The sequence below is a fragment of the Nicotiana tomentosiformis genome, chromosome 2 (genome assembly GCF_000390325.3).
Source record: "Nicotiana tomentosiformis chromosome 2, ASM39032v3, whole genome shotgun sequence".
Lineage (NCBI taxonomy): Eukaryota > Viridiplantae > Streptophyta > Magnoliopsida > Solanales > Solanaceae > Nicotiana > Nicotiana tomentosiformis.
This window is the reverse complement of record NC_090813.1, coordinates 129,120,645-129,146,113: the sequence shown is the minus strand read 5'-3', so window position 1 is coordinate 129,146,113 and position 25,469 is coordinate 129,120,645. Positions and strand designations below refer to the sequence as shown.

Here is a 25,469-nt window from a genome sequence, read left to right as displayed (position 1 = left end):
ATCTAAATTCTGAATCCATTAAAAATACTCCCTCTGTTTCAATTTAGATGACACAATTTCCTTATTAATCTGTTCAAAAAAGAATGACATATAGAGATAATTGAAAATAATTCAACTTTAAACTCTTCATTTTACCCTTAATGAGAAACTTTTTTAACGACACAAATGACATGGCCCCACAAAATTTTACTCTTTGAGCTTTTAAGACCACAAATTTCAAAAGACTTTTTATTTTTTTAAACTCCGTACCGAGTCACACTACATAGGAGTAACCTCTTTGCCCCTCCTTATTTCAGTCAGAAGAATCCCAAATGTATAAGAAATCTGTCCTCAGATTAACCTGACCAGCTTCAAGATACTCAGGTGCGAAGAAAGCCTTTTCCACCCTGGATAAACCTTTTAGATTAACCTTTGTTCCTGGCCTTTCCAGCCAGAGACAAATATAGGACGGGTTCTAAATCTACTGCTTTTGGTTTGAACTAAGTTTACTCACGCAAAATAAAGATAAAAATAAATAAATAAAAACATATAAAATGCAAGCCTAAACGTGCTAATAGCCTCCAGTTTCGACAGATCTTTCTGGCTATTTCTTATATCTCTTAGACATATTCATAATAGATTTTATCATGTACTATCAACGTTGAGAATCTTACTCAGTTGATAATAGGAGCTATGTTGCTTTTAAATTTTATTTCCTACTTTTTGTAAGTCTACAAGACAGCTTGTTTTTTGGATTTATTATTACTATATAAAAAATAGCCCTAGGCACCGGGGCGGCCCGACGTATTTTGGGGCCTAAAGCCAAATTTTAATGAGGGGCCTTAATATTTTAATTTTTATTATTATTTGAAGTCAATTTTTCTAGCTTTTTTAGATGCAAAGTTACTAATAGTTTTCTTATAATCAATTTCTCCTAATAAGTCTTTCTCAATTGACAATATAGCTAACCCATTTAATCTCTCTTGAGACATTGTTGATCTTAGGTAAGATTTTATCAATTTTTATTTTGAAAAGCTTCTTTCCGCTGAAGTAACGGTAACTGGAATTGTTAACATTATTCTATAAGCAATATAGGCATTTGGAAAAGAATCAAGTCTCTTTATTTGATTGAGTATATCGATTAAACTATTATCTTCTACTTGTACTATTTTTCTTAATACTTTCAACTCAGAAAATAAATCTAAACCATCAATATCGGATTGATTATTATGCTTTAAGAAAAAATCAAGATTAAAGCAATGTGTTTTTAAATTTCCATCATTTAGTGATCTTAGTTTTTTACCACTAAATAGAAAACCAAAAATATTTTCATATGCTTCAAATTGTTCAAATCTATTTTGAAGTAAAAAAATAGCCTTGTCTACTATGTATAAAAAGTAATCAACTCTAAAGGACTCTTCAAGAGACTTTGAGATTTCATTATCAACATTCTCATCAAATTTTTTCTTTCTAGATATCACACGTTTCTTACGAAATTCGGGTTCGATATTCATTTCAAATGCAATTTCCTTGGCAGAAATCATAGCAGTTACAAATCCTTCTTCTCTATATTTGTTAAAAAAAGAAATCAAACCTTTTAATTGATCTATGGCAACATCAATATGCATATTTTTTGACTGCATACTTTTGCTAACTGAATTAACAACAAATAATATATCATACCAAATAGTCATACCCAATAAAAATTTAAAATTTTCGAGTTCACATGTTACTAAGGAATTAGCTTCACTTTTAGTTTTTGGATCATCACTAATTTCTACTAATTTCAATAAAGCATCTCTTATTTGTGGAGTTTGAAATCTTATTGCTTTAATACTTTCAATACGACTTTCCCAACGAGTTTGTGACAATGATTTAAGAGTTAGACTAGGTACACTATCCTTTAATACTTTCCATCGCTTAGTAGAAGATGAAAATAGTGAATATATACGTTGTACCACTCCAAAAAATGATATAGTTTTTGTACATGAATTAGCCATATCACAAAGTAACAAAAAATGAATTCTTCTTCTTTTCTTGAGTTTTTCATAACCAGATTCACACTTTTTATTTGACATACTTATCTTCTAATAAGTAATAAATAATCTAAAAATGTACTAAATAGCAAAATATTAAATTTTAAATGAGAAAATAATAAAAAGATAGAATAAATAGCAAAATATTAAATTTTAGATGAGAAAATAATAAAAAGATAGAATGATAGAACCTGGTTCAAGAACGGATAGCTTGATATGAAATTAAATTTTCTGTTCGAGTATGCTTGTTGTAAGACTTGAATTATGAAAATAGAACAAACAAAAACACTCCACTATTTCTTGAATCAATACACTGAACTCTGAAGTCTCAAGATCCACAATAAAGCTTTGATCTTTGGCTATTGAAGAATGGAGTGTGATTAATAGAAGAATAAAATATAAAAATATAATATAGTGGTATAATGTTCTTCACTTTGCTCGACAAAGTCAGTTAGTCACGTTGTCCTCACTTCAGCAGCTCCACGATAATGTTAGCTATTAAGTTGAACTGTTGAAGAATGGAGTAAGAACAAAGTATAAAATATAATATAGTGGCATAGCTATTAGTGCACAGTGCACACATTGTCTACTTGTCTTCACTTTGCTCAACAAAGTTTTGTTTGAGAAAGTTGTGGACTTGTGGTCCACTATCTCAAATTTGTGTTCAAACTTCTCGTTTCATTTTATAATATTTTTTAATTTATATATATATATATATATTTTAGATATAACTAAAAAATGGAGCCTAAAGCAATTGCTTTACCCGCTTTATGGACGGGCCGCCCCTGCTAGGCACACTGCCTAATAAATTTGCTAGAAAAAAAAAAAGTAAAAACATGCTTATTCCAGACCTATTGACTCTAGATCCTGAATTTCCCTATTTATAAGCTACATCTTTAAAAGTCTGTGTTCTATGAACTCAAAAATAAGAGCATCTATTAACCACCTAGAACATATACTTTTGTAGAGCTGTTTAGAAGTTGTGACAAAAATTCCTTACTTCAAAATTATACCACTCAGATGTTAAAGAGAGGATTCCTCTCCATCTTGTTATAGATTCATCACCGTATTACACATACTACAATGACATGCACTCGCATCCAAATTGTATTGAATTGGGCATGTCCACCTCACATATAGCATTTGAGAAGGTTTGATTGAAGTCAAAAACTTTTTGGTTCTTAACGTATAAGGCAGGGGTCAATACCTAATCCCGCCACCACGACAGCTTTATTTGAAACTTAATAACAAGATGAGATACTTAATAATGCTCAAGCATAATACCAGAGGTAAATCTATGATTTAAAGTTAGTGGATGTGAAATACCATTGCATCCACTGCTATTTTGTTGTGTCAGTGTGTACTTAAGTATTAGTTTTAAATTATTTTAAAATTATATACTATTTCGCACTCACTACCCAAATACTACAACGTCCCTGCACCATAGCGGCCAATTAAATAGAGATGGTTGATCTATATTAGACAATAAACAAGATAAAACAGCGGACAACAAGGTAAATACTAGTCATTAACATTTGCTTTTTGTTTGGGCCTTTATTGGAAAATAGATGAAGGCTTAAGAGATTTCCTTCAGTAAGAGATAATAAGTCTAATTAATTAGACTCAACTTCTCTCACCTCTATTTACTATAAAATTTAACGTCTATAAATTGATAGTGTAAAAACTGTTTTACACTATCAAGTTATCTAAGAGATTTCCTGGGAATGTAATATGGAAAATAAGGCAGTCTCTTACAATTCAAAAGGTCAAAGTGCACTAATAGTATAAGAATATTTCTCTGTTATAGTATATAAACAAAATCCTTTTTGGATTCCTCGTTTATGGATTACTAAAGAAATTAGTTCATTACCTTACTTCCTTACTCATAAAGTAAAATAAACAGTAAAGTAAACACAATAATTTTTACGTGAAAATCACCCGCCTCAAAAGGTACAAAAACCACGACTTACCATGTAGGATTTTTAACTTCAACTTCACTAGAACAATGAGCCAAATGTATCGATTATAAATCTGTAACTCAATACTCTCCAGTTCTTCTACTTCAACTATTTAATTTACAAGTTACTCTAACTTGCAAAATCAAACACTCACTCCAACTTACTGATTTTATATGACACTTTGATTACAACCTGATTTCCTAACACACATTTATTAGACTGACTTAAGAAGAACACAACACTGGTACTCGACTTAAGTGTAGAAAATGTAGTTCTTCATTTGATGTGCAAAAAGGATAATCTCAGCAATCCAAAAAGATAGTATTTAAATTTTTTGGACTCTGAGATCTTTTAGGAGTCCTATGCGTAGTCAGCTTCTCATTTGATAGGACTCCAACTGCTCCAAGGACTCCACAAGTCTTGGGACTCTTGTCTCTCACTTATGTACACGTATCTTCTTGGGTAACAACCCTTATCATGTTTAACAGTCATCTTTCAACAAATTCGGACCTGGGTAACTTTGAGATAAGGTTACTGTTGGCAAGACGTACAATCATCAACCTTGATGAGCTGGTTTTTTAACCCCGAGGAGTTGGTTCTTAGAGTAGTTAAGCAGCTACGTGGAGGACCTGGTTCGTAGAGAACAAACTTTGTTAATTATTAAAATCTCAATACTCAACAAATTATCCCTTTTTGATGATGACAAACTTTGTGCATATTAGAACCAGGTAATCACCTCATATCATCATATTACCATACTATGACCAGAATAGGTACAACTTCTATACAACAAGCACACAGACAGGCACATCAACACCAACACCCCCAACTCTATCTTCTCCCTTTTGGCATCATCTAAAAAATAACAAAAATATGTTAGACATACTAAGTACAGTTAATGAAAGATTTATGGCCACTTAGGCTACATCACAAGCTCAAGAATTATCAAAGAAAAACAACTAAGCTGATAATATAACCATGTGCGAAGCATTAAAATATTATAAGAGAAGTCATTTAGTATTGCCAAAATAAGCCTAGGGTCTTGACTCAAAACATTAGAGCAAAATAAGCTAAACATCTTGCAACCTACTCAGAACTAGAACAAAGGAAACAAGAACTAAAGCATCACTGGGATAACATAATAAGCTAAAGACACTGGGAGACGGACCAGGTTCATGGGTGAGAGGAAGATGGGGTCATTGATTACACAAGGGTGGCAATCTATTGGGCATGAGCTTCCCTGTCCCTTCTGAGCTCCTACCTAAGCTGCCTGGTTTATTTTATTAAATCATCATTATCTTCTCTAAGTTTGTCATTCTCCTCAAGATTTAACTCCAACCTCTTAGTGAGCTCCGCTTCCCCACTACTACTAGGTAGAATAGCAGAACAAGTTGGTCCTCTAGCCTTAATCTCCTCATAGCCACACTGCTTGAGGGTAACAACATCCAAAACATTATTGTGGTTTCCAAACTTAAGCTCAGGTAAGGCAATATTGAGCTTGTCAAATAGCTCAGTTAATATGAAGCCATAAGGCATAACATGCTTAGGCTTGGAAGTGTCTGCAGACCTTACCATGTGCTGAATCATCAAGCTAGGGAGATTGATAGCTCTACCAGTATTAAGCAGTTCCATCACAGCCATGTCCAACAGAGTAGCCTCGTGCCTTCTCTCAGATCTCTGTAAAATGCAGGAGTTTACAAACTGATACAACAGCTTGTGAAAGGGAGTCATATCAGTCTTATACACCTTATGGGGAGCATCCAATTCAAATTTATTGGAGAACTTCCTTGTGACTACAATTCCTGAGTCCACATCATTGTCTATGGCTGCCCATTTTTTCTTCAAGTAATTGTCAAAATCTAAGGAGGGAATATTCAGAAGCATCCCAAGCTTTTCAGCATCAAACTCCATCTCAAACCCCCTTACATTACTCTTGACCACTTTTCCATCAAATTGGAAGTTTGCATAGAACTCCACCACAGCAGGGACATACAGAGGAGGGAAAGCCTTGACAAACATGTGTCTCCATCCCTGTAGCTCAAGTTTATCAACTAACTGAGCCATCCCTTTCTCATCAGTGTTGGCAAAACTTTTCCCATTCAGCACTTTTGTGTTCCTGAACTGAGTGAGCTTATCAACCACACCAGGCATACCCTTCCTTTCCTTTCCTTTACCAACCCTTTTTAATGGGGTAGCTGCCTTGGTAGATTTGACAACCTTTCTCTTTTATGCTGATGTCTTTTCTTGCAAAGTAGAATCAGACTCATCTTCTACATCCAACTCAAAAGCAGGTTCAATAACTGGAACTTGCTTCCCTGGCTTCTTGGCACCTCTGAACTTCTTAATGATTTGTTCATCAACAACCTTTCTTTTACTCCTTGTGAAAGGAGTCCTAGCATGAAGAGCCACTTCTTTTCTTACAGGGATAACTGACTTTGTTGCTTTCATTGAAGACTTCTTGCGTTTCTTACCTACTACAGACAAGGGTAAATTATCCTCATTTCTTATGACCTCTTCATCTCCAGTGAAAGGAGTTAACAAGGGCTCAGTTTCTTCAGTAATTTTCTCTCCACTTGCTTTTTTTGAAGGGGCTATGACAGTGTTCTCAATAGCCATAGATCCTTCAGATTCCCCACTTGCATTCTCATTCTCTTCATCCTTACCTTCACTCTCACTTCCCTTTTCTTCATCCTCACCTTCGCTCTCATAATCAACTTCTTCCTCATTATATTTTTCTTCTTCTCCATAATCACCCACTAATTCATCTAACTTATCTTCTGCCTCACTCTCCTTCTCATCACCAGATTCCCCCTTGTTCTCACCCCTTTTCTCATCAGTATCATTAGCCATGTCCTGAGACTGATGCTCTTCATGACTAGCCACCAATCCTCCTTCTTCCTCACCTTCATTATCATCATCATCCTCAGTCCCGCTGAAAGAGAGACTATCAGAAGCCTCCTTATTTACTGGTTCTTTATCACCTTCTCTCTCAACCATAGGCATAACATTAGAGGTATCTACCCTTTTCTCCTGAGTTGCTATGTCCGTTTTTACAGTAGTTTCCTCCACTCGTGGTTTATCACTTGTGGGTGGAACAATATCTATGGGTGAAACATCAATGGTAGAAACCAGAATATCTAACTTTGATGGAGGTAATTTTACCTGACTTGTAGTAGTTGACACTGATTCCCTATGAACCACAACTTCCTTAACTACTGTGTCCACCTTAGCAGCATCATCAATCACCACCTTGTCACTTTTAACAGGTTTTCTTGGAGTAGACTTTATCTTAATGGACTTAGAGGTGTTTTTCGAAGCAGATACAGGTTTGGAAGTGAAGGTCCAGTAGAGGTGGGAATAGTGGGTGCAAGAAGAACATGGGGCGATAGTACAGGTACAATGGAGGATATAGGTGGAGAAGGAGCAGTTATAGATGCATGTTCAGTTGATGATTTTGCACTTCTCTTTGATTTGGGATTCATGTTCTTGGGTTTGGCTTCAGTCTTGGATGATGATTTTGCTTTAAAAGGAGTTTGGCTGGATTTTGGCATGGTGATGAGAGAATGAAATCATTGAAGGGAACGAGAGAAGTTTTTCTTGATTCTTGCTTAGGGTTTGAGAGGATCAGTAAGGTCTGAGAAATGGATCATAAGGGGGCTTTTAAAGAAGTAACTCCTGATTTGACTGGAAGAAAGAGAGTAACCGAATTTGAGTTCTAATTGGGACTCTAATAACAATTACTTTTGACCATTAGAATATAATAAGTAATTAAACTCTAATTGCTCTAGGATTCTACCTTAATCTTTGACTAGATGAAAACTAGGAGTGATGCTAACAGGATTAGAAAGTCCGAGTATAGCAATAATTTCAGTTACTAAGCCCCTATGATTAAGACAACATGTCACGTACCTGAGTCAAAGAACTAACTCCTTAGTAACTCCTTACTCATTTCTGCAATAAAGTTTCAGCACTATAGATTAGTATCATAAGACATAGTTATCAGCTAGACTTTTCGGGCCAAGTGTGTGTTCTCAAAACAAGCACGAGACTGAATCAAACACATTATACATGACCATCTACATCTAATTATATATTTTCTAGCCAATCATTGGGGTTCAACCTTTTTGGAAGTATTAATTAGACCTAGTTCCAGTCTATTCCTTTCAAAGTGATCCCTACTCAGAGCTTAGTAAAAATATCATGGTCTTCAGTTTTACAGAAGTTAATTGAGATATTCCCTTTTTCAACGTTGTCTCTAAGAAAGCGATGTCTAATGTTAATGTGCTTGGTTCTCTTGTGTTGGCAGAGATTTTTAGCAATGTTTATGGTACTAGTGTTGTCATAGAAAATAGGAACACAATCAACGAAAATACCATAGTCCCTTAGGTGTTGTCATATCCACAACAACTGAGCACAGCAAGATGCTACTGCGACATATTCACCTTCAGCTGTAGATAAAGCCACTGAGTTCTGCTTCTTTGTTCCTAATACACCAGGAAAGAACCAAGAAAATGTGTGTTCCTGAAGTATTTTTTCCATTAACATGAAAATTTGCATAGTCAGCATCAGCATAACCAACTAGATCAAAGCTATACCATCTAGGATACCATAGACACAAATCACGAGTCATTTTAAGTTATCTGAGTATCCTCTTGACAGACTTCAGATGAGAGTCTTTGGGATTTGCCTGAAATCTTGTACACAATCCCACACTGAATACAATATCAAGCCTGTTTGTCATAAGATACAACAGTGACCCAACCATTCCTCTATATAGCTTCTGTTAAACACTTTTCCCTTCTTCATCAAGGTCCAACTTTGTTACAATGGCAATGGGAGTGTCTATGCACTTAGAAGAGTCCATGTTAAATTTCTTCAAAAGTTCCTTGATATATTTTTGCTGATGTATCATGGTTTCAGTAGGTGTTTGCTTGATTTGTAAACCGAAGAAGAAGTTCAATTCACCCATCATGCTCATTTCAAACTCATTCCCCATCATCTCAGTAAATTCCTTGCACATTGCTTCATTAGTAGCTCCAAAGATAATATCATCCACATATACTTGTACAATCAGAATATTTTTGCCTTTACTCCTCAGAAATAGGGTGTTGTCCACCTTTCCTCTTACAAAGTTATTGGTTAAGAGGAATTTTGAGAGTCTTTCATATCAAGCTCTTGAAGCAAGGCTTTGTCTAACTTTAACACATAGCTAGAAAATTCATCACTCTCAAATCGAGGAGGTTGTTTATCAAACACTTCCTCCTTCAGGTAGCCATTCAAGAATGCACTATTTACATCCATCTGATAAAGGGTGAACTCCATGTCTGCAGCAAAAGCTATTAGCATCCTTATAGCTTCCATTCTGGCTACATGTGCAAATGTCTCATCATAGACAATGCCTTATTCTTGATTGTATCCGAGAACCACAAGTCTGGCCTTGTTTCTTGTGATATTTCCTTGTTCATCCAGCTTATTTTTGAACACCCATCTGATACCTATGACAGTTCTGTTCTTGGGTCTTTGTACCAAGTCCCAGACCTTGCTTCTTTCAAACTGATTTAGCTCCTCTTGTATGACTATAATACAATCTGGATCCTTTAGATCTTCCTTTATATTCTTAGGTTCAACCTGTGAGAGAAATGTTGTAAGTGCACATAGATTTCTCAGAGATGTCTTGGTTTGCACTCCAGCATTAGGATTAGAGATGATGTTCTCAACGGGGTGTGAAGTTTGATGTTTCCATGGTCTAATTTGCATCCCCAGAGATGGTTCACCTAAGGAGTGATCCAAAGGTATAGTGTCAGTAGGTACAACTTTATTAGTCTGGTTAGTAGTCAAAATAGTTCTCTTTTCTTCTTGTTCCTCATGATCATTTTTAGCTTCCTTAGGATCTCCTAATCCATCTTCAAATGAGGTTAAGGTTCTTTAGAAACTCCTTCATCAGTGAGTCCTATGTCATAGTCTTCATCCTGCAGACCTTTCTCGGCCATGTTTTTAGATTCATAAAAAATAACATGAACATTTTCTTCTACGCACATAGTTCTTTTATTAAAAACTTTGTAGTCTTTACTATGTGGTGAATAACTCAAGAAAATTCCCTCATCACTTCTGTCATCAAACTTACCTAGAGTTTCTTTGCCATTATTGTGCACAAAATATTTGCACCCAAAAGCTCTCAAGTGAGTGATGTTGGGCTTTCTACCTCGAAGTAACTCATAAGGAGTTTTCTCAAGAATGGGTCTGACCATGCATCTGTTTAGCAAGTAACAAGCAGTATTGACTGCCTTCGCCCAAAAGCTCTTAGGCAGTCTACTAGCAATCAACATGGTCCTCCCCATATCTTCTAGAGATCTATTCTTTCTTTTTACAATACCATTTTGTTGTGGAGTTCTAGGTGCAGAGATGTTATGATCAATGCCATGTGTGTTACAGAACTCAAGGAATTTAGAATTTTCAAACTTATTTCCATGGTCTATTCTTATACTTAAAACATTATAGCCCAGTTTCTGTTGGATCATTCTGACAAACACACAGAAAATATCAAAAGTTTAATCTTTAGATGCCAAAAACAGGGTCCATGTGTATCTCTAAAAGTCATCTACAATGACAAATATATACCTATTGCCTCCTCTATTCCTCACTCTCATTGGTCCACATAGGTCCATGTGAAGGAGTTCAGGGGTTTGGAGGTGCTGACAACCTTTTTAGATTTAAAAGATGACCTTACATGTTTCCCTCTGACATAAGCATCAAATACCTTGTCTGAGGTGAACTTAACTTTTGGTAGTTCAAGGACCAGGTCCTTTGCTGCCAATTTGTTGAGTTGAGAAAGACTAGCATGACCCAATCTTCTGTGCCGTAACAATGGGTCATATTCCACTACACTTAAGCATGTGTTCTCACTCTGAGGAAGGGACATAATAGATATCTTGTAGATATTGTTATGTCTCTTATCTTTTAATACAATTTCATCAGTATCAAGCTTAGTGACAGTGCAAATTTTGGAATTGAATTTTACCTTATTTCCTTTATCACACATTTGAGAAATTCTAAGGAGATTATGTTTAAGGTCTATGACATAATACACATCTTCTATAGCATGAGAGAGTGACTTACCGACCTTACCAATACTTATTATCTGGCCCTTTTTCCCATTTCCAAGTAACACACTCCCTCTTTGGAAAGTTGTCAGTGAGAGAAAGTTTTTCTTTTCTTCAGTCATATGTCTTGAGCAGCCATTATCTAGATACTAATCTTGATTGTTCTCTCTTACTTTAGCCTGCACCAAAAATCACAAGTTATTCTTGAAAACCCAGACAAGCTTGGGTCCCTCTTTATTTGAAAAAGGATAAATCAGATATCTTCTTGGCAAACGAAGGGAAGATGATTAATAGATATTTTCTTGTTAACCTTAATCCAGTTAGTTTGGACAAGAGGCTTGACTTTTGGTTCTTTTTCCTTCTTCACATTTTTAGTAAGACCAAAAGTATTCTTAAACTGAGCATGAATTAAGGCATGGCAAGTATCTCTAAAGTGTTCTACCTTCCCACAATGAGTGCACATCTTGTTATAAGAAATTACTACATACTGTGGATCAAATTTGGGAACAGGTTTTCTATAGCCAATTCCTGATTTGTTAGTGCTGCAGTTTTCATTCAGCCAATTTAATGCATCAAAGGATCTATGCCACTTGCTTAGCCTAGATCATACAAAATTAGCTTTTTCTAGATTTTCTTGCAGTACTTTATTCCTACATTCAGCATCACAAAGATTATCTTTAACCCTTTTTAGTTCCTTTTCAAGCTTATCTTGCATATCACTTATTTTTCCTTTACCATGTGTATCAGGTGACTTCTCATTTTTAGAAGTGAACTTAAGAACCTGGTTCTTCAGGTCTTTGACCTGTCCTTCAAAATCAGCTTTGTCAGATTCAAGTTCTTTGAGGTCAAGTTTGACACATGAAAGATTGCTTATTAACTGATCATTTCCAGCACTCATCTTGTCAATCTCACTCATCATGGTCATAATTATGACCATCAACTATTTTTTAGACATAGCATGAATGTTTTCTTTAAAGTTAGAGATACTTACCTGATTTGTTTCATCTTCAGTCTCTGAATCACTCATGGCCATCATCCCTATCACTTCTTCTTCTGTTTGGCTTTCTTCAATTTCCATCAGCGCCACTTCAATATTTTCATCTTCAAAATCAGCTTCCAAGATCCTCCATATATCATGAGCAGAGTTGCAAGAAGATACCTTATAGAGAATATTTCTAGGAAAACTTCTGTAGGGCAGGTCCTTTGCTTTAGCATTTTTCTAGATTACCTGACGATCTTCATCATCATAATCCTCTTCTCTCTTGTTACATTTGTTTCTTTCACCATCTATTTTGGTAGGGATGATTGGTCCATGACTGACAATTAGCCATAGATCAAAGTCAACGGCCTGAAGGAACGTTTCCATACACATCTTCCATTCATCATAGTGATGTCCATCAAATAGAGGAGGTCTTCCAATGTGCATTCCAAGTTGTACTGGAGGTTCTGTCTCCACTGTTTGATGTGCATCAATTACAACATAGAGACTTATGGCCTCATCCTCCTTCTCTTCCTCTTTATTACTTCCACTGTCCTCATATGCTGCTAGAAAAGCCTGCTTCATTGCTTTAGTGAATTCTTCACCTAGGATTGTTCCTTTGTTTGGACCCTTCTCTCTCAATTTTTTCCGTTTTTTCCTTTTTAGCTCGTTCTTTCCTCCACTCAATTTCTCATATTGGGCAGTCTTTGACCATGTGGTCTATCTTGTTACACTTGTAGCACCCATCATAAGTGGCTTTGTTGATCTGCTTAGGCTTATCATTGTTCTCTCTCTTACATGCATTTTTGGAATTCTTCATGAACTTCTTGAACTTAGAAATTGCTAGGTCAGGATCATCACTGTCAGATTCATCTTTTTCAGATGCCTTAAGATCCAAGGCTTTATCCCTCATTGGTTCTTCCTTGCGCAGTTCTATCTTTCTCATCTCTTGAGTCTTTAAGTTTCCAACCAACTCATCTAGTAAGATTTTATCTAGCTCCTTGGCTTCCTTAATAGCTGTGACTTTTGATTCCCATATGGCTGGAAGAATCCTTAAAACTTTGCTAACCAACTCTTCTGAGGTAAATAACTTACTAAGTGATTTCAGTTTATTGGTTATTATAGTAAACCTAGTCATCATCTCCTGGATGGGCTTAGACTCCTTCATGGAGAAGAGCTTATAGTTCCTCATAAGTAATTCTATCCTTGATCTTTTCACTTGATTTATTCCTTCATGAGCGATTTGGAGTATATCCCAGATCTCCTTTGTATTAGAGCAAGCTGATATCCTGTTGTACTCATCAAGATTAAGTCCACAAATAAGGTTTTTTCTAGCCTTTGCATTCTTCTCCATCATTATGAAATCTGCTACTACAATTCAGAAGGGTCCTTAGGAACAGTTTCATTTTACTCATTTTGTTTAGTAGGAGTTAGTGGACCTTGGTTTACTATGGTCCATAGTTCATAATCCTCAGCCGTCAGAAAATCTTTCATTCTTGCTTTCCACCAACTGTAGTATTTTTCATTAAACATGGGTGATCTGGTAGTTGATTGTCCTTCGTTAGTTCCAGGTGAAGCACTCATTTTGCTTTTAAGATCTCTCTAGGTGTTAACCGTGTGTGAGAGAATCTGCTCTGATACTAGTTGTTAATTTGAGTGCCTTTATAGATTACTAAAGAATTTGGTTTGTTACCTTGCTCCTTATGCGTAAAGTAGAATAAGCAGTAAAGTAAACACAATAATTTTTACGTAGAAATTACCCAACTCTAAAAGTGCAAAAACTACGACCTACCACATAGAATTTTTAACTTCAACTTCAATAGAACAATTAGCCAAATGTATCAATTACAAATCTGCAACTCTCTCTAGTTATTCTACTCCAACTATTTGATTTACAAGTTACTCTAACTTGCAAAATCAAACACTCCTCCAACTCACTGATTGTATATGACACTTTGATTACAACTCGATTTCCTAAAATACATTTACTAGACTGACTCAAGAAGAACACAACATCGGTACTCGACTTAAGTAAAAAAGATAATCTCAGCCCAAAAAGATAGTATTTAAATTTCTTGGACTCCGAGATCTTTTAGGAGTCTAATGCGTAGTCAGATTCTCGTTTGATAGGACTCCTACTTCTCCAAGGACTCCACAAGTATTGGGACTCGTCTCTCACTTACGCACGCATATTTTCTTGGGCATCAACCCTTATCATGTTTAGCAGTCCTCTTCTAACAAATTCGGAACTGGGTAACTTTGAGATAAGGTTACTGTCTTGCAAGACGTACAATCATCAACCTTGAAGAGCTGGTTCTTAGAGCAGTTAAGCAGCTACGTTGAGGATCTGGTTCTTAGAGAACAAACTTTGTTAATCATCAAAATCTCAATACTCAACACGAGGGAATTTGGAAACGGCAGCCACGTTAAATAAAACGAGATAAAAGAACACTAACACTAGCTCCTCTTGCATTTACAGCCGACAGGAATATTATATTGCCCAGAAATTGAACAGTTAATGATCCAATTGCTATTGTATAATTTTACTACTGCTGTGTATGTAACCAATCAACCCGGAACTCGAGATTTTATACACTATTATATTTGACGTATAAGTGATGAAGACTGCATATTTTGTATTTAAGTGAAATTACCGAAACAAAGTACATGAATCAGCTTTCTTGTGAGCATTTTCGGATTATCTAAAGAGTTAGGTTCCAAAAATCATTTCATTTCAGTTACTACAAATGATACAAAGACGCGTAATTGTTTTGGAGACTAGCGCTTGATTATACTGCCTAGTTTAAATTTGTGCTTGTTTCATACTGGAGTGGAGGCTGGTTAATATATTTAAGGGGAGATTGTGAAGCTTAGAATGCTGGTTCAAGTTTGCCTAAATTATTCCTTAACCATACGCTGTGTTCACACCTAATCAAAAAGTTTAATCTCAGCGTTACAAACCAAAGCGAGATTATGTATTGTTAACCATGTTAAGTAATAAATCGGTATATGAAAGACATGTGTATTGCATTCGTTGATTTGCTATAAGCACGTCTGGTTGGGAATAAATATTTATCTATGTTAGAATATCTCATATTTGTTGAGAGAGCAAGATGTTGTTTCCTCATATATATGATGGTCTTGATAATTCTCTCCATAATTTTCAAAGTTGAGTTAGGGCTAAGGTGTATTTTCTTCAAGCTTTCATAAAGCAATATGCGAAGGGTTCATATTTTTAGCTTGAGGAAGTAGTGCATGTGCGGATCCATTCCAGACTTTATCCGTCATCTAAAAATAGGTTAGAACATTTTTTTTCCTTCAAAAAAGGAAAGATATAAAGGAGAAGCAGGAGTAAGGCCTCTTTTGTTTGCACTTAATGGAGGTCTGAATCTTAATCATTCAGATCTCAGACATTAAGTGCGTTTATTTTTAAAGTCTGAGTCTTAATTATTCAGATCTTAATCGTTAAGTGTGTTTGTTTTTTTACTTCACAACCACTTAATGAGTCTGAATTGGTCTGTATCATTAATATCTATAACAGAGACTTAATTTCATTAAGATGCTATCATCCATATTCATTATTAACTGCAGACACCGCCTACCATTATCAACTACCACCATGCCACCCACCACCACCATCATCCTCAATCATAGCCTCCACCATTGTTGACTACCACCATCCACCATCCCCACCACTCCCACCACCATCATTAACGACAACCAACACTCATCCACCTCAACTGCCACAACTAATCATCCCATCACCATCAACGAACATATTTGGCACTGCCCATCATTATAAACTACCACCACCCACCACCATCTTTCTCAATCATAACTACCACTACCACCACCTGCCATTATTAAATATCACCACCACCACCACCATCCTCAATCATAATAGCTATCACTACCAATCACCACTAGCTACTACCCTAAACTACCACCAACCACCGCTTTTAGTCGGCATTCACAAGCACTACCGTTAGCCATCACCACCAGTAACTATCATATTTTGAAAAGCTATATATTTTAGTGATGTAATATTAGATTAATTAGTATTTTATTTGGATTTTATGTTTATTAATTTTTAAATAAACGTAAATTTTATACATTCAGATGTTAAAAATTAAACAGTCTTAATTATTTAGTATTCAGATCTTAATACACATCTTGACATTCATATGTGTATTGAGATTCGGATGTCTTAATCTTATTTTGATATTCAGGCGTGTATTTGGATTCAGACGTCTTAATCTTAAAAAAAATAAATAAATGAGGCCTAAATCTTTCATCAAAGAATTCGCTGTAAAAACTTTTGTTAAAACTGAAAGAGCTAAAAAAATGTTAATGCAAGCAAATGTAATATGCATGAATATATTTTTACTATTTCTTAATTTCTCCCTTTTCCTTCTTGATCCCTCAGTATAATAGAAAATAAAGGAGAAGAGGAATTTTCATAAACCACTATAGCTTAGAGCCTAGTAACTATAATTTGCCTAATTATTATTTGTAACTTCTATTCAATTGTTACTAACTTATATCACTTGTATTCAAACGCGCAACGAATACAATCTGTGTCAATTGTATTTGTTCGTGCAACGAATACAAGATGTATCAATTGTATTCGTTCGCGCAATTGTATTTATCTGTGCATTGAATACAAGATGTATCAACTTTAACCAACACGAAATACAAGGGTGTATACAAAGGATAAAACTTGTATGGACTGTATACAAGGGTATATACAAAGGATACAACATGTATCGACTGTATTTGTTCACACAACGAATACAACTAAGCAAAATACATAAATACATAAAAATAAAATATTTTTGCTGGGAGTCGAACTCAAAACCTTTCCTAATTAAATGAGCGCTCTAACCAATTGAGCTACGAGAGCTTGTTGCTCCCTTATTTTAGTTCAAAATAATTAATCTCTTACTTCATGGATTTGTTATAAAATTTAAATATAGCTACGAATAGTAAATTTGCTTAAAGTATAGCTATGAATAATAAATACATTGTAAATACATTGTAAAGGAGGCGACTCTGAGCATTTTTCGGTTGTTATGGGGCTACACCAAGGCTCTGCGCTCAGTCCGTTCCTATTCGCCCTGGTGTTGGATGCGTTAACACACCATATTTAAGGGGAGGTGCCATAGTGCATGCTATTCGTCGATGACATAGTTTTGATTGATGAAATGCGAGCCGGTGTTAACGAGAGGCTGGAGGTTTGGAGACAGGATCTTGAGTCTAAGAGTTTCGAGCTGAGCAGGACGAAGACGGAATACCTGGAGTGTAAGTTCAGCGCTGAGCCGGGGTAATTAGGCGTGGTTGTGAGGCTTGACTCACAGGTCATCCCAAGTAGAGGCAGCTTCAAGTACCTTGGGCCGGTTATCCGGAGGGGGGAGGGGAGGGAGGAGAATCGACGAGGATATCACACACCGTATTGGGGTAGGATGGATGAAGTGGAGGTTAGCATCTGGAGTCCTGTGTAACAAGAGAGTGTCACCGATACTCAAAGGTAAGTTCTATAAAGCGGTGGTTAGACCGGCCATGATGTACGAGTGTTGGGCTGTTAAGAACTCACATATCCAAAAGATGAAAGTAGCAGAAATGAGGATATTGAGGTGGATGTGTGGGCACACTAGGATGGATAAGATCAGGAATGATGATATTCGGGAGAAGGTGCACGTGACTCCTATTGATGACAAGATGCGGGAAGCGAGGCTCAAATGGTTTGAACATGTACAGAGGAGGAGCCCAGATGCACCGGTAAGGAGGTGTGAGAGGCTGGTTGTGGAGGGCACGAGAAGAGGTAGAGGGCGGCCGAAGAAGTATTGGGGAGAGATGATCAGGCAGGACATGGCGAGGCTTCAGATTTTCGAGGACATGACACTTGATAGGAAGATGTGGAGGTTGAGTACTAGGGTTGTAGGTTAGGAGGTAGTTGAGTCTTGCCTTACTTCGTACCGTTGTGAGACTAGTCTGGTAAGGTTTTTGTCTAAGCTAGCTAGTGGCAATGTCGTGTCTTACTATTTTGTGTTTCAGTGCCGGACCTATTTACTAGCTATCATTTTTGCTTTGCATCTTTTTTCTGGATTTCATGTTGTTCCTATTTTTTTTATGATTTATGTGGTGATACTGATATTGTCTTCTTTTGTCTTTTTGTCCTTTTGAGTCGAGGGTCTTTCGGAAACAGTCTTTCTACCTCTTCGGGGTAGGGGTAAGATCTGCGTACACACTACCCTCCCCAGACCCCACTAGTAAAATTTTACTGGGTTGTTGTTATAAATATTTGATGTCTCGCGCAATTTTCCCAAGAATGACATGCAGAAACATACTTAGATAAGTGTTGTGTGTATAATAGAGATTTGGATTGGTTGTCAAAATATAATTGAGTCATGATCACTAAACATGGGCCATAAAATTGCTTTATTATTTACCTAGCTAAACTATAATAAAAATTTATTTGATATTTTTTTTTAGATTCCTTAAAAATTATATTCTCTATCTATATTTACTACTTATATACAAAACCTTAATAAAGAGAGCATCCCTTAAAATTAGATTGTAACTCCCCTAAAATCACGCTTTCATTCCATTTTCAAAAAAAAATTAAAATATTTCTTTCTCTTTCATACAAATCAACTCAAATCTCTTCTTTCTCACACAAATCCATTGACATTATCTCTAAAATTGTAGCAAGAAAGGATTTTTCAGTAATAGCCATTAAAAATTTTCCAAGCTTTGAATTCAATATTTGAGTTTTACGAATTTGTGATTTGTTTGGACTGGATATTCTTATAAATAAATATCCGAATAACTGATTCGAATTTGTAATATTCGAATTTGTAATATTCTTGTAAACCTAGATACTTTTTGAAAAGTATAAAACCTAAAGAAAATAGGTATATAAGTTCCTTTTACCGTATATATAGAAAAAATTCCCTTTAATTAGCATGGTCCCAGGAGAGCTATAAGCCTTTCGGCCTGCTCAAACTCAAACAGTTTTCTCCATTATAAGTCACCAGTATACGTACCGGCGCAATGCGCGAAAAATATTAATTAAAAGTAATTTCACAAAATTTCTATCTTACCAATATTGTTATTTTCACTGCTCTATTGTTAGAGTTTCTTGCAGCCCTAATTGTACTATATTGCATTATAAACTACTTTAATTTGCATGTTGCAAGCAATGAACTTTACATTTATATAAAATTAAATTAACCTTTGAATGCAAAATTATTTTTGAAAAGCTCCACGCATTCTTCATATTGTGAAGGAAATCTTGCAAGAATAGTCATACTAACTGGCCTTCAACTATGCAATTTTGAGTACAAAGGAAGGACTGTAATTTTGAAATTTTATGGAAAATAAACGATTTTAACGGATAAATTATTTTGGTAAATTTCTCAAACTTGTCAATCAAGATAATATAGAGGGATGTTACTGATACTTAGTTTATCATATAAAATTAGTTGATGCATATAAATACCAATGCGTAATATTCATTTACCTCAGATAAACCTGAATTACCCTTAATAGAAAGTCAATCCAAAGCATATGACAACAATATTCTCACAGCAATTTAATAGATTTATTCTTCTTCCTAAGATATAGTTTTACATATTAAAACACTCAGCAACAACAATGTATTTCAGAAACTTTAGTACATCTCCAATTTTTGCAAAGTAGCTATAGAGATATTATTTATCCATCCAAAACTGCAGATCTCCAATTAAAAGTGTTTGAATATCATCGGCACCGGTCGGCTGAGCCGATGCCATGTGTCACGATCCAAAATCTACTATAGGTCTTGATGGCGCCTAACGCCATCGTCAGCAAGCCAACGGTGATTAATCAACTTAGTTACTCATTTTATTATTTTCGAAATCATGAATTGTCACGACCCAAAAACCTAACCTGTCGTGATGGCGCCTATCGTGGTTATTTAGTATAAAACCTCCATTTAAAGAGTTCAAATCAAAGAAAAACAGAAGTGCGGAAAAGAAAAGCCCGACATCGGGGTGTCACTAGTCATGAGCATCTACTACGATCTGTCTAACAATGTCAAGGCTAACTCAGCCTGAAAAATAGCTAAATACAACTAGAGGAAGACAAGAGGGGGAAGAGCAGGGACTGCGATCGCCAAACTGCTACCTTGCTATCTCCAAGAAAAATCTGCAACCAGAACACTCAATACCCGCTACCGTATCCAGCCACACCTGATTCTGCACACAAGGTGCAGGGAGTAACGTGAGTACGCCAACTCAGTAAGTAACAACAATAAATAAAGACTGAGCAGTAGTGACGAGCAATAAAGCATATAATGTTCATATCAGGAAATCTCAGTAAAATACTACATGCTTTTAAAAATCAGGATTTGAATCAAACATCTCGTTTAAACCTAGTTCCAGTAAAAAAAAAATTATTTAAAGATATCTTTCCAACAGTTTTTCAAACAAAGGCTCAATGCAAAGGTGAGCAAAATGATGAAATCATAAACGGCCACTCGGACAAACCTCACAGTCACTCGTGCCACTCGGGCATACCTCACAATCGCTCTTGCCACTCGGGCATACCTCTCAATCACTCTTGCCACTCGGGCATACCTCACAATCACTCATGCCTCCCAGTCACTCAGCACTCGGCACTCGGTACTCGCACTCAGTAGGTACCTGCGCTCACTGAGGGTGTGTACAGACTCCGGAGGAGCTCCTTCAGCCCAAGCGCTATAATCTGCACGGACAACTCACGTGCGATAATAATAAAGTATGCTGCAGGCGGGCAGCCCCGATCCACACTCATCCTCACAAATCAAGCCACTCGGGCATTTCAGTAAAACAGGGCATTCGGCCAAAATATTTATATGCATCAAAATAGAGTCATAAGACTGAGTTATGCAGTAAACAAGTGTAACCATGACTGAGTATAGATTTTCAATCGAAAACAGTGAGAGGATGATACAAAACAGCCCCTAAGGGTCCAAACAGCATTGGCGCAAGGCCCAAACATGGCATTCAGCCCAATTTACAGAAATTCTTTCTAAATCATATAAGTATCAATGGTTTCAACAAAGTATGCAACTTTACAGTTGCTACGGGGCGGACCAAGTAACAAATCGCCAACAGTGCACGCACACACGCCCGTCACCTAGCATGTGCATCACTAAAAATAGTAGAATGATACAAAATCCATGGTTTCATACCCTCAGGACTAGATTTACAATCGTTACTTACCTCAAACCGGTCAAATCTCTACTCCGCAAGGCTCTTGCCTCTGGACTCGGCCTCCAAATGCTCCAAATCTATTCACAATCAGTATAATACCATCAATATACGCTAATGGAATGAATTCCATAAGAAAAGCTTCAAAATTAGACCAAAATCCGAAATTGGCTCAAAAATTGCCTGTGGGGCCCACGTCTCGGAATCCGACAAAAGTTATAAAATTCGAAAGCCCGTTCAACCACGAGTCTATCCATACTAATTTTACCAAAATCCGACCTTAACTCGACCCTCAAATATATAAATCAAATTTCCAAATTTCTAAGTTTCAATCTCTGATTTATGCCTCAAAATCATGTAATCTAGTCGGATTACTCGATGATAATTCACTATTATGGAGTAGAAATGATCACAAGGGACTTACCTCAAGTTTTCCTTGAAAATATATCAAAAATCGCCTCTCCCCAAGCTCCAATTTGTCAAAAATGGCAAATGGGACGAAGCCCCCGTTTTTATAATTCTGCCCAGACATCCTCGGTTCTGCCTCGATCTTGGCCTTCGATCGGGGTCCTCGATCCTGGTTCTCGGTCCTAGACCTCGATTATGTCTTCTTCCCAGCCTTCGATCGTGACCCTCGACCCTGGGCTCGATCATGTCTTCGATCGTGACCCTCGACCCTGGGCTCGATCATGCCTTCGACCGTGACCCTCGACCCTGAGCTCGATCGTGGCCCTCGACCTTGAGCTCGATCTGGGCTTCGATTGTGGCCATTGACCATGAGCTCGATCTGGGCTCGATTCTGGGCAGAAGCATTTTCCAACAGAAGGAAAATGCAGCAGCTGTTCTAGTTCAATTTTTGATCCGTTAACCATCCGAAACTCACCCGAGGCCCTCGGGACCTCAACCAAATATACCAACAAGTCCTAAAACATCATACGAACTTAGTCGAATCCTCAAATCACCTCAAACAACGCTAAAACCATGAATTACACCCCAATTCAAGCCTAATGAACTTTGAAAATTTTAATTTCTACAAACAACTCCGGAACCTATCAAATCACGTCTGATTGACCTCAAATTTTGCACATAAGTCCTAAATGACATAACGGGGTATTCCAATTTTTAGAATCAGATTCCGACCCCGATATCAAAAAGTCAACCCCCCGATCAAACTTCTCAAAATAAAACTTTCGGCATTTCAAGCCTAATTCCTCTACGGACTTCCAAATAATATTCCGGACACGCTCCTAAGCCCAAAATCACCATACGGAGCTATTAGAATTATCAAAATTCAAATCCGAGGTCGTTTACATATAGGTCCATATCCGATCCATTTTTCTAACTTAAAATTTTCAATTATGAGACTAAGTGTCTCATTTCACCCACCCGATATAACATAACATAGCTGAATAACACAAAAAGAAGTAGGAATGGGGAAAACAGGGTTATAACTCTCGAAACGACTGGCCGGGTCGTTACATCCGCCCCCTCTTAATCATCCGTTCGTCCTCGAACGGGTCTAGAAACATACGTGGAGTCTCGAATAGGCGTGGATATCTGCTCCGCATCTCCCGCTCGGTCTCCCAAGTGGCCCCCTCCACAGGCTGACCTCTCCATTGCACCTTCACTGAAGCTATATCCTTTGACCTCAACCTTCGAAGCTGCCGATCCAAAATAGCCACCGGCTCCACATCATAAGTCATATCACCCTCTAACTGAACCGTGCTGAAATCCAAAACATGGGACAGATCTCCAATATACTTCCGGAGCATGGAAACATAAAACACTGGATGCACACACAAGCTGGGTGGCAAGGCAAGCTTATAAGCCACCCCTCCTATCCTCTGAAGCACCTCAAAAGGCCCAATGAACCGGGGGATCAACTTGCTCCTCTTCCCAAACCTCATAACACCCTTCATGGGTGATACCTTCAGCAAAACCTTCTCCCCAACCATAAAAGACACATCACGGACCTTCCTATCTGCGTAGCTCTTCTGCCTAGACTACGCCGTGCGAAGCCGCTCCTGAATCAATTTCACCTTATCTAATGCGTCCTGGACCAAGTCTGTACCTAGGAGCCTAGCCTCACCCAGCTCAAACCATCCAACTGGAGATTTACACCTCCTCCCATACAAAGCCTCGTACGGAGCCATCTGAATGCTCGACTGATAACTGTTGTTATATGCAAACTCTGCGAGTGGCAGAAACTGGTCCCATGAACCTCCAAAGTCAATGACACAAGCACGCAACATGTCCTCCAATATCTGAATAGTGCGTTCGGACTGCCCGTCCGTCTGAGGGTGAAAAGTTGTGCTTAACTCAACCTGAGTACCCAACTATCGCTGCACGGCCCTCCAAAACCGCGATGTGAACTGAGTACCCCTATCTGAAATGATGGAAACTGGGACACCATGCAGGCGAACGATCTCTCGGATGTAAATTTCAGCCAACCGCTCTGAAGAGTAAGTAGTACCAATTGGAATGAAGTGCGCGGACTTGGTCAGCCGATCCACAATAACCCAAATAGCGTCAAACTTCCTCGAAGTCCGTGGGAGCCCAACTACAAAGTTCATAGTGATCCGCTCCCACTTCCACTCTGGGATCTCTAACCTCTGAAGCAAGCCACCCGGTCTCTGATGCTCATACTTAACCTGCTGACAGTTTAGACACCTAGCCACAAACCCAACTATATCCTTCTTCATCCGCCTCCACCAATAGTGCTGCCTCAAATCCTGGTACATCTTCGCGGCACCCGGATGGATGGAATACCGCGAGCTGTGGGCCTCTTCAAGAATCAACTCTCGAAGCCCATCTACATTAGGTACACATATCCGGCCCTGCATTCTCAGCACCCCGTCATCACCAATAGTCGCATCCCTAGCATCACGTCTCTGAACCCTGTCCTGAAGAACGAGCAAGTGAGGGTGATCATACTAACGCTCCCTGATACGGTCATAAGGAGAAGACCTGGAGACCACACAAGCCAATACCCGACTAGGCTCCGAAATATCCAATCTGACAAGCTGGCCTGCCAAGGTCTGGACATCTAATGCCAAGGGTCTCTCTGCTGCTGGAAGATAGGCTAAACTCCCCAAACTCTCTGCCCGGCGACTCAAAGCATCGGCCACCACATTGGCCTTCCCCAGATGGTACAAGATAGTGATATCATAGTCCTTAAGAAGCTCCAACCATCTCCGCTGACGCAAATTAAGATCCTTCTGCTTTAACAGATACTGCAGACTCCGGTGATCAGTATAGATCTCACAATGAACCCCATACAAATAATGACGCCAAATCTTCAAGGCGTGAACAATGGCTGCTAACTCAAGATCATGGATAGGATAGTTCTTCTCATGGGTCTTCAACTGGCGCGAGGCATAGGCAATCACCCTACCCTCCTGCATCAAAACACAACCAATGCCTATCCTTGAGGCATCACAATACACGGTGTAAGAACCTGAAGCTTATGACAACACTAACACTGGAGCTGTGGTCAAAGCAGTCTTGAGCTTCTGAAAGCTCTCCTCATATTCATCCGACCACCTAAATCGAGCACCCTTTTGGGTTAATTTGGTCAAGGGCGATGCAATAGATGAAAATCCCTCCACAAAGCGACGGTAGTAACCCGCCAAACCAAGAAAGCTCCTAATCTCCGTGGCTGAGGACGGTCTGGGCCAACTCTGCACGGCCTCTATCTTCTTCGGATCCACCTGAATACCTTCACTGGACACCACGTGCCCCAAGAATGCTACTGAACTGAGCCAAAACTCACATTTAGAGAACTTTGCATAAAGCTTCTCCTCCTTCAATCTCTGCAATACAGCCCTCAAATGCTGAGAGTGCTCTTCCTGGCTACGAGAGTGCACAGGATGTCGTCAATGAATACAACGACGAATGAGTCCAAATACGGCTGGAATACACTGTTCATTAGATGCATGAACGATGCTGAGGCATTGGTAAGCCTAAACGACATCACCAAGAACTCATAATGGCCATATCGGGTCCTGAAAGCTGTTTTAAGAATATCTGAATCCCGAATCTTCAGCTGGTGATAACCGGACCTCAAATTAATCTTGGAGAACACCCTCGCTCCCTGAAGTTGGTCGAATAAATCATCAATACGAGGCAAAGGATACTTGTTCTTGACTGTGACCTTGTTCAACTGCCTGTAATCAATACACATT

General features: G+C 37.9%; 3 protein-coding genes across 3 annotated transcripts; all 3 read right to left on the bottom strand.

Moving 5' to 3' along the window:
* Window positions 1-6,199: 6,199 nt before the first annotated feature.
* LOC138905601 (uncharacterized) lies at window positions 6,200-7,524 on the bottom strand. Its single transcript, XM_070194121.1, has 2 exons — window positions 7,366-7,524; window positions 6,200-7,270 (listed from the first exon to the last, which is right to left on the bottom strand). The coding sequence occupies exons 1-2, from the start codon at window positions 7,522-7,524 to the stop codon at window positions 6,200-6,202; spliced, it is 1,230 nt and encodes a 409-aa protein (XP_070050222.1).
* An 841-nt stretch (window positions 7,525-8,365) lies between these two features.
* Window positions 8,366-8,993, bottom strand: LOC138905600 (uncharacterized). The gene is made up of 3 exons (XM_070194120.1): window positions 8,799-8,993; window positions 8,635-8,685; window positions 8,366-8,494 (listed from the first exon to the last, which is right to left on the bottom strand). The coding sequence occupies exons 1-3, from the start codon at window positions 8,991-8,993 to the stop codon at window positions 8,366-8,368; spliced, it is 375 nt and encodes a 124-aa protein (XP_070050221.1).
* Window positions 8,994-12,743: 3,750 nt separating this feature from the next.
* Window positions 12,744-13,406, bottom strand: LOC138905599 (uncharacterized). The gene has a single exon (XM_070194119.1). The coding sequence runs from the start codon at window positions 13,404-13,406 to the stop codon at window positions 12,744-12,746; it is 663 nt and encodes a 220-aa protein (XP_070050220.1).
* Between the last annotated feature and the right edge of the window lie 12,063 nt (window positions 13,407-25,469).

Bases quoted from the DNA above. Each gene is read 5' to 3' on its own strand.
- LOC138905601 (XM_070194121.1), bottom strand. From the start codon at position 7,524: ATGCCAAAATCCAGCCAAACTCCTTTTAAAGCAAAATCATCATCCAAG. The intron at 7,271-7,365 runs GTACTATCGCCC...AACACCTCTAAG, and splicing joins CTATATCCTCCATTGTACCT to TCCATTAAGATAAAGTCTAC.
- LOC138905599 (XM_070194119.1), bottom strand. From the start codon at position 13,406: ATGGAGAAGAATGCAAAGGCTAGAAAAAACCTTATTTGTGGACTTAAT.
- LOC138905600 (XM_070194120.1), bottom strand. From the start codon at position 8,993: ATGTGCAAGGAATTTACTGAGATGATGGGGAATGAGTTTGAAATGAGC. The intron at 8,686-8,798 runs GTAACAAAGTTG...TATTGTATTCAG, and splicing joins TAGACACTCCCATTGCCATT to TGTGGGATTGTGTACAAGAT. The intron at 8,495-8,634 runs GTCTGTCAAGAG...AAAATACTTCAG, and splicing joins CCCAAAGACTCTCATCTGAA to GAACACACATTTTCTTGGTT.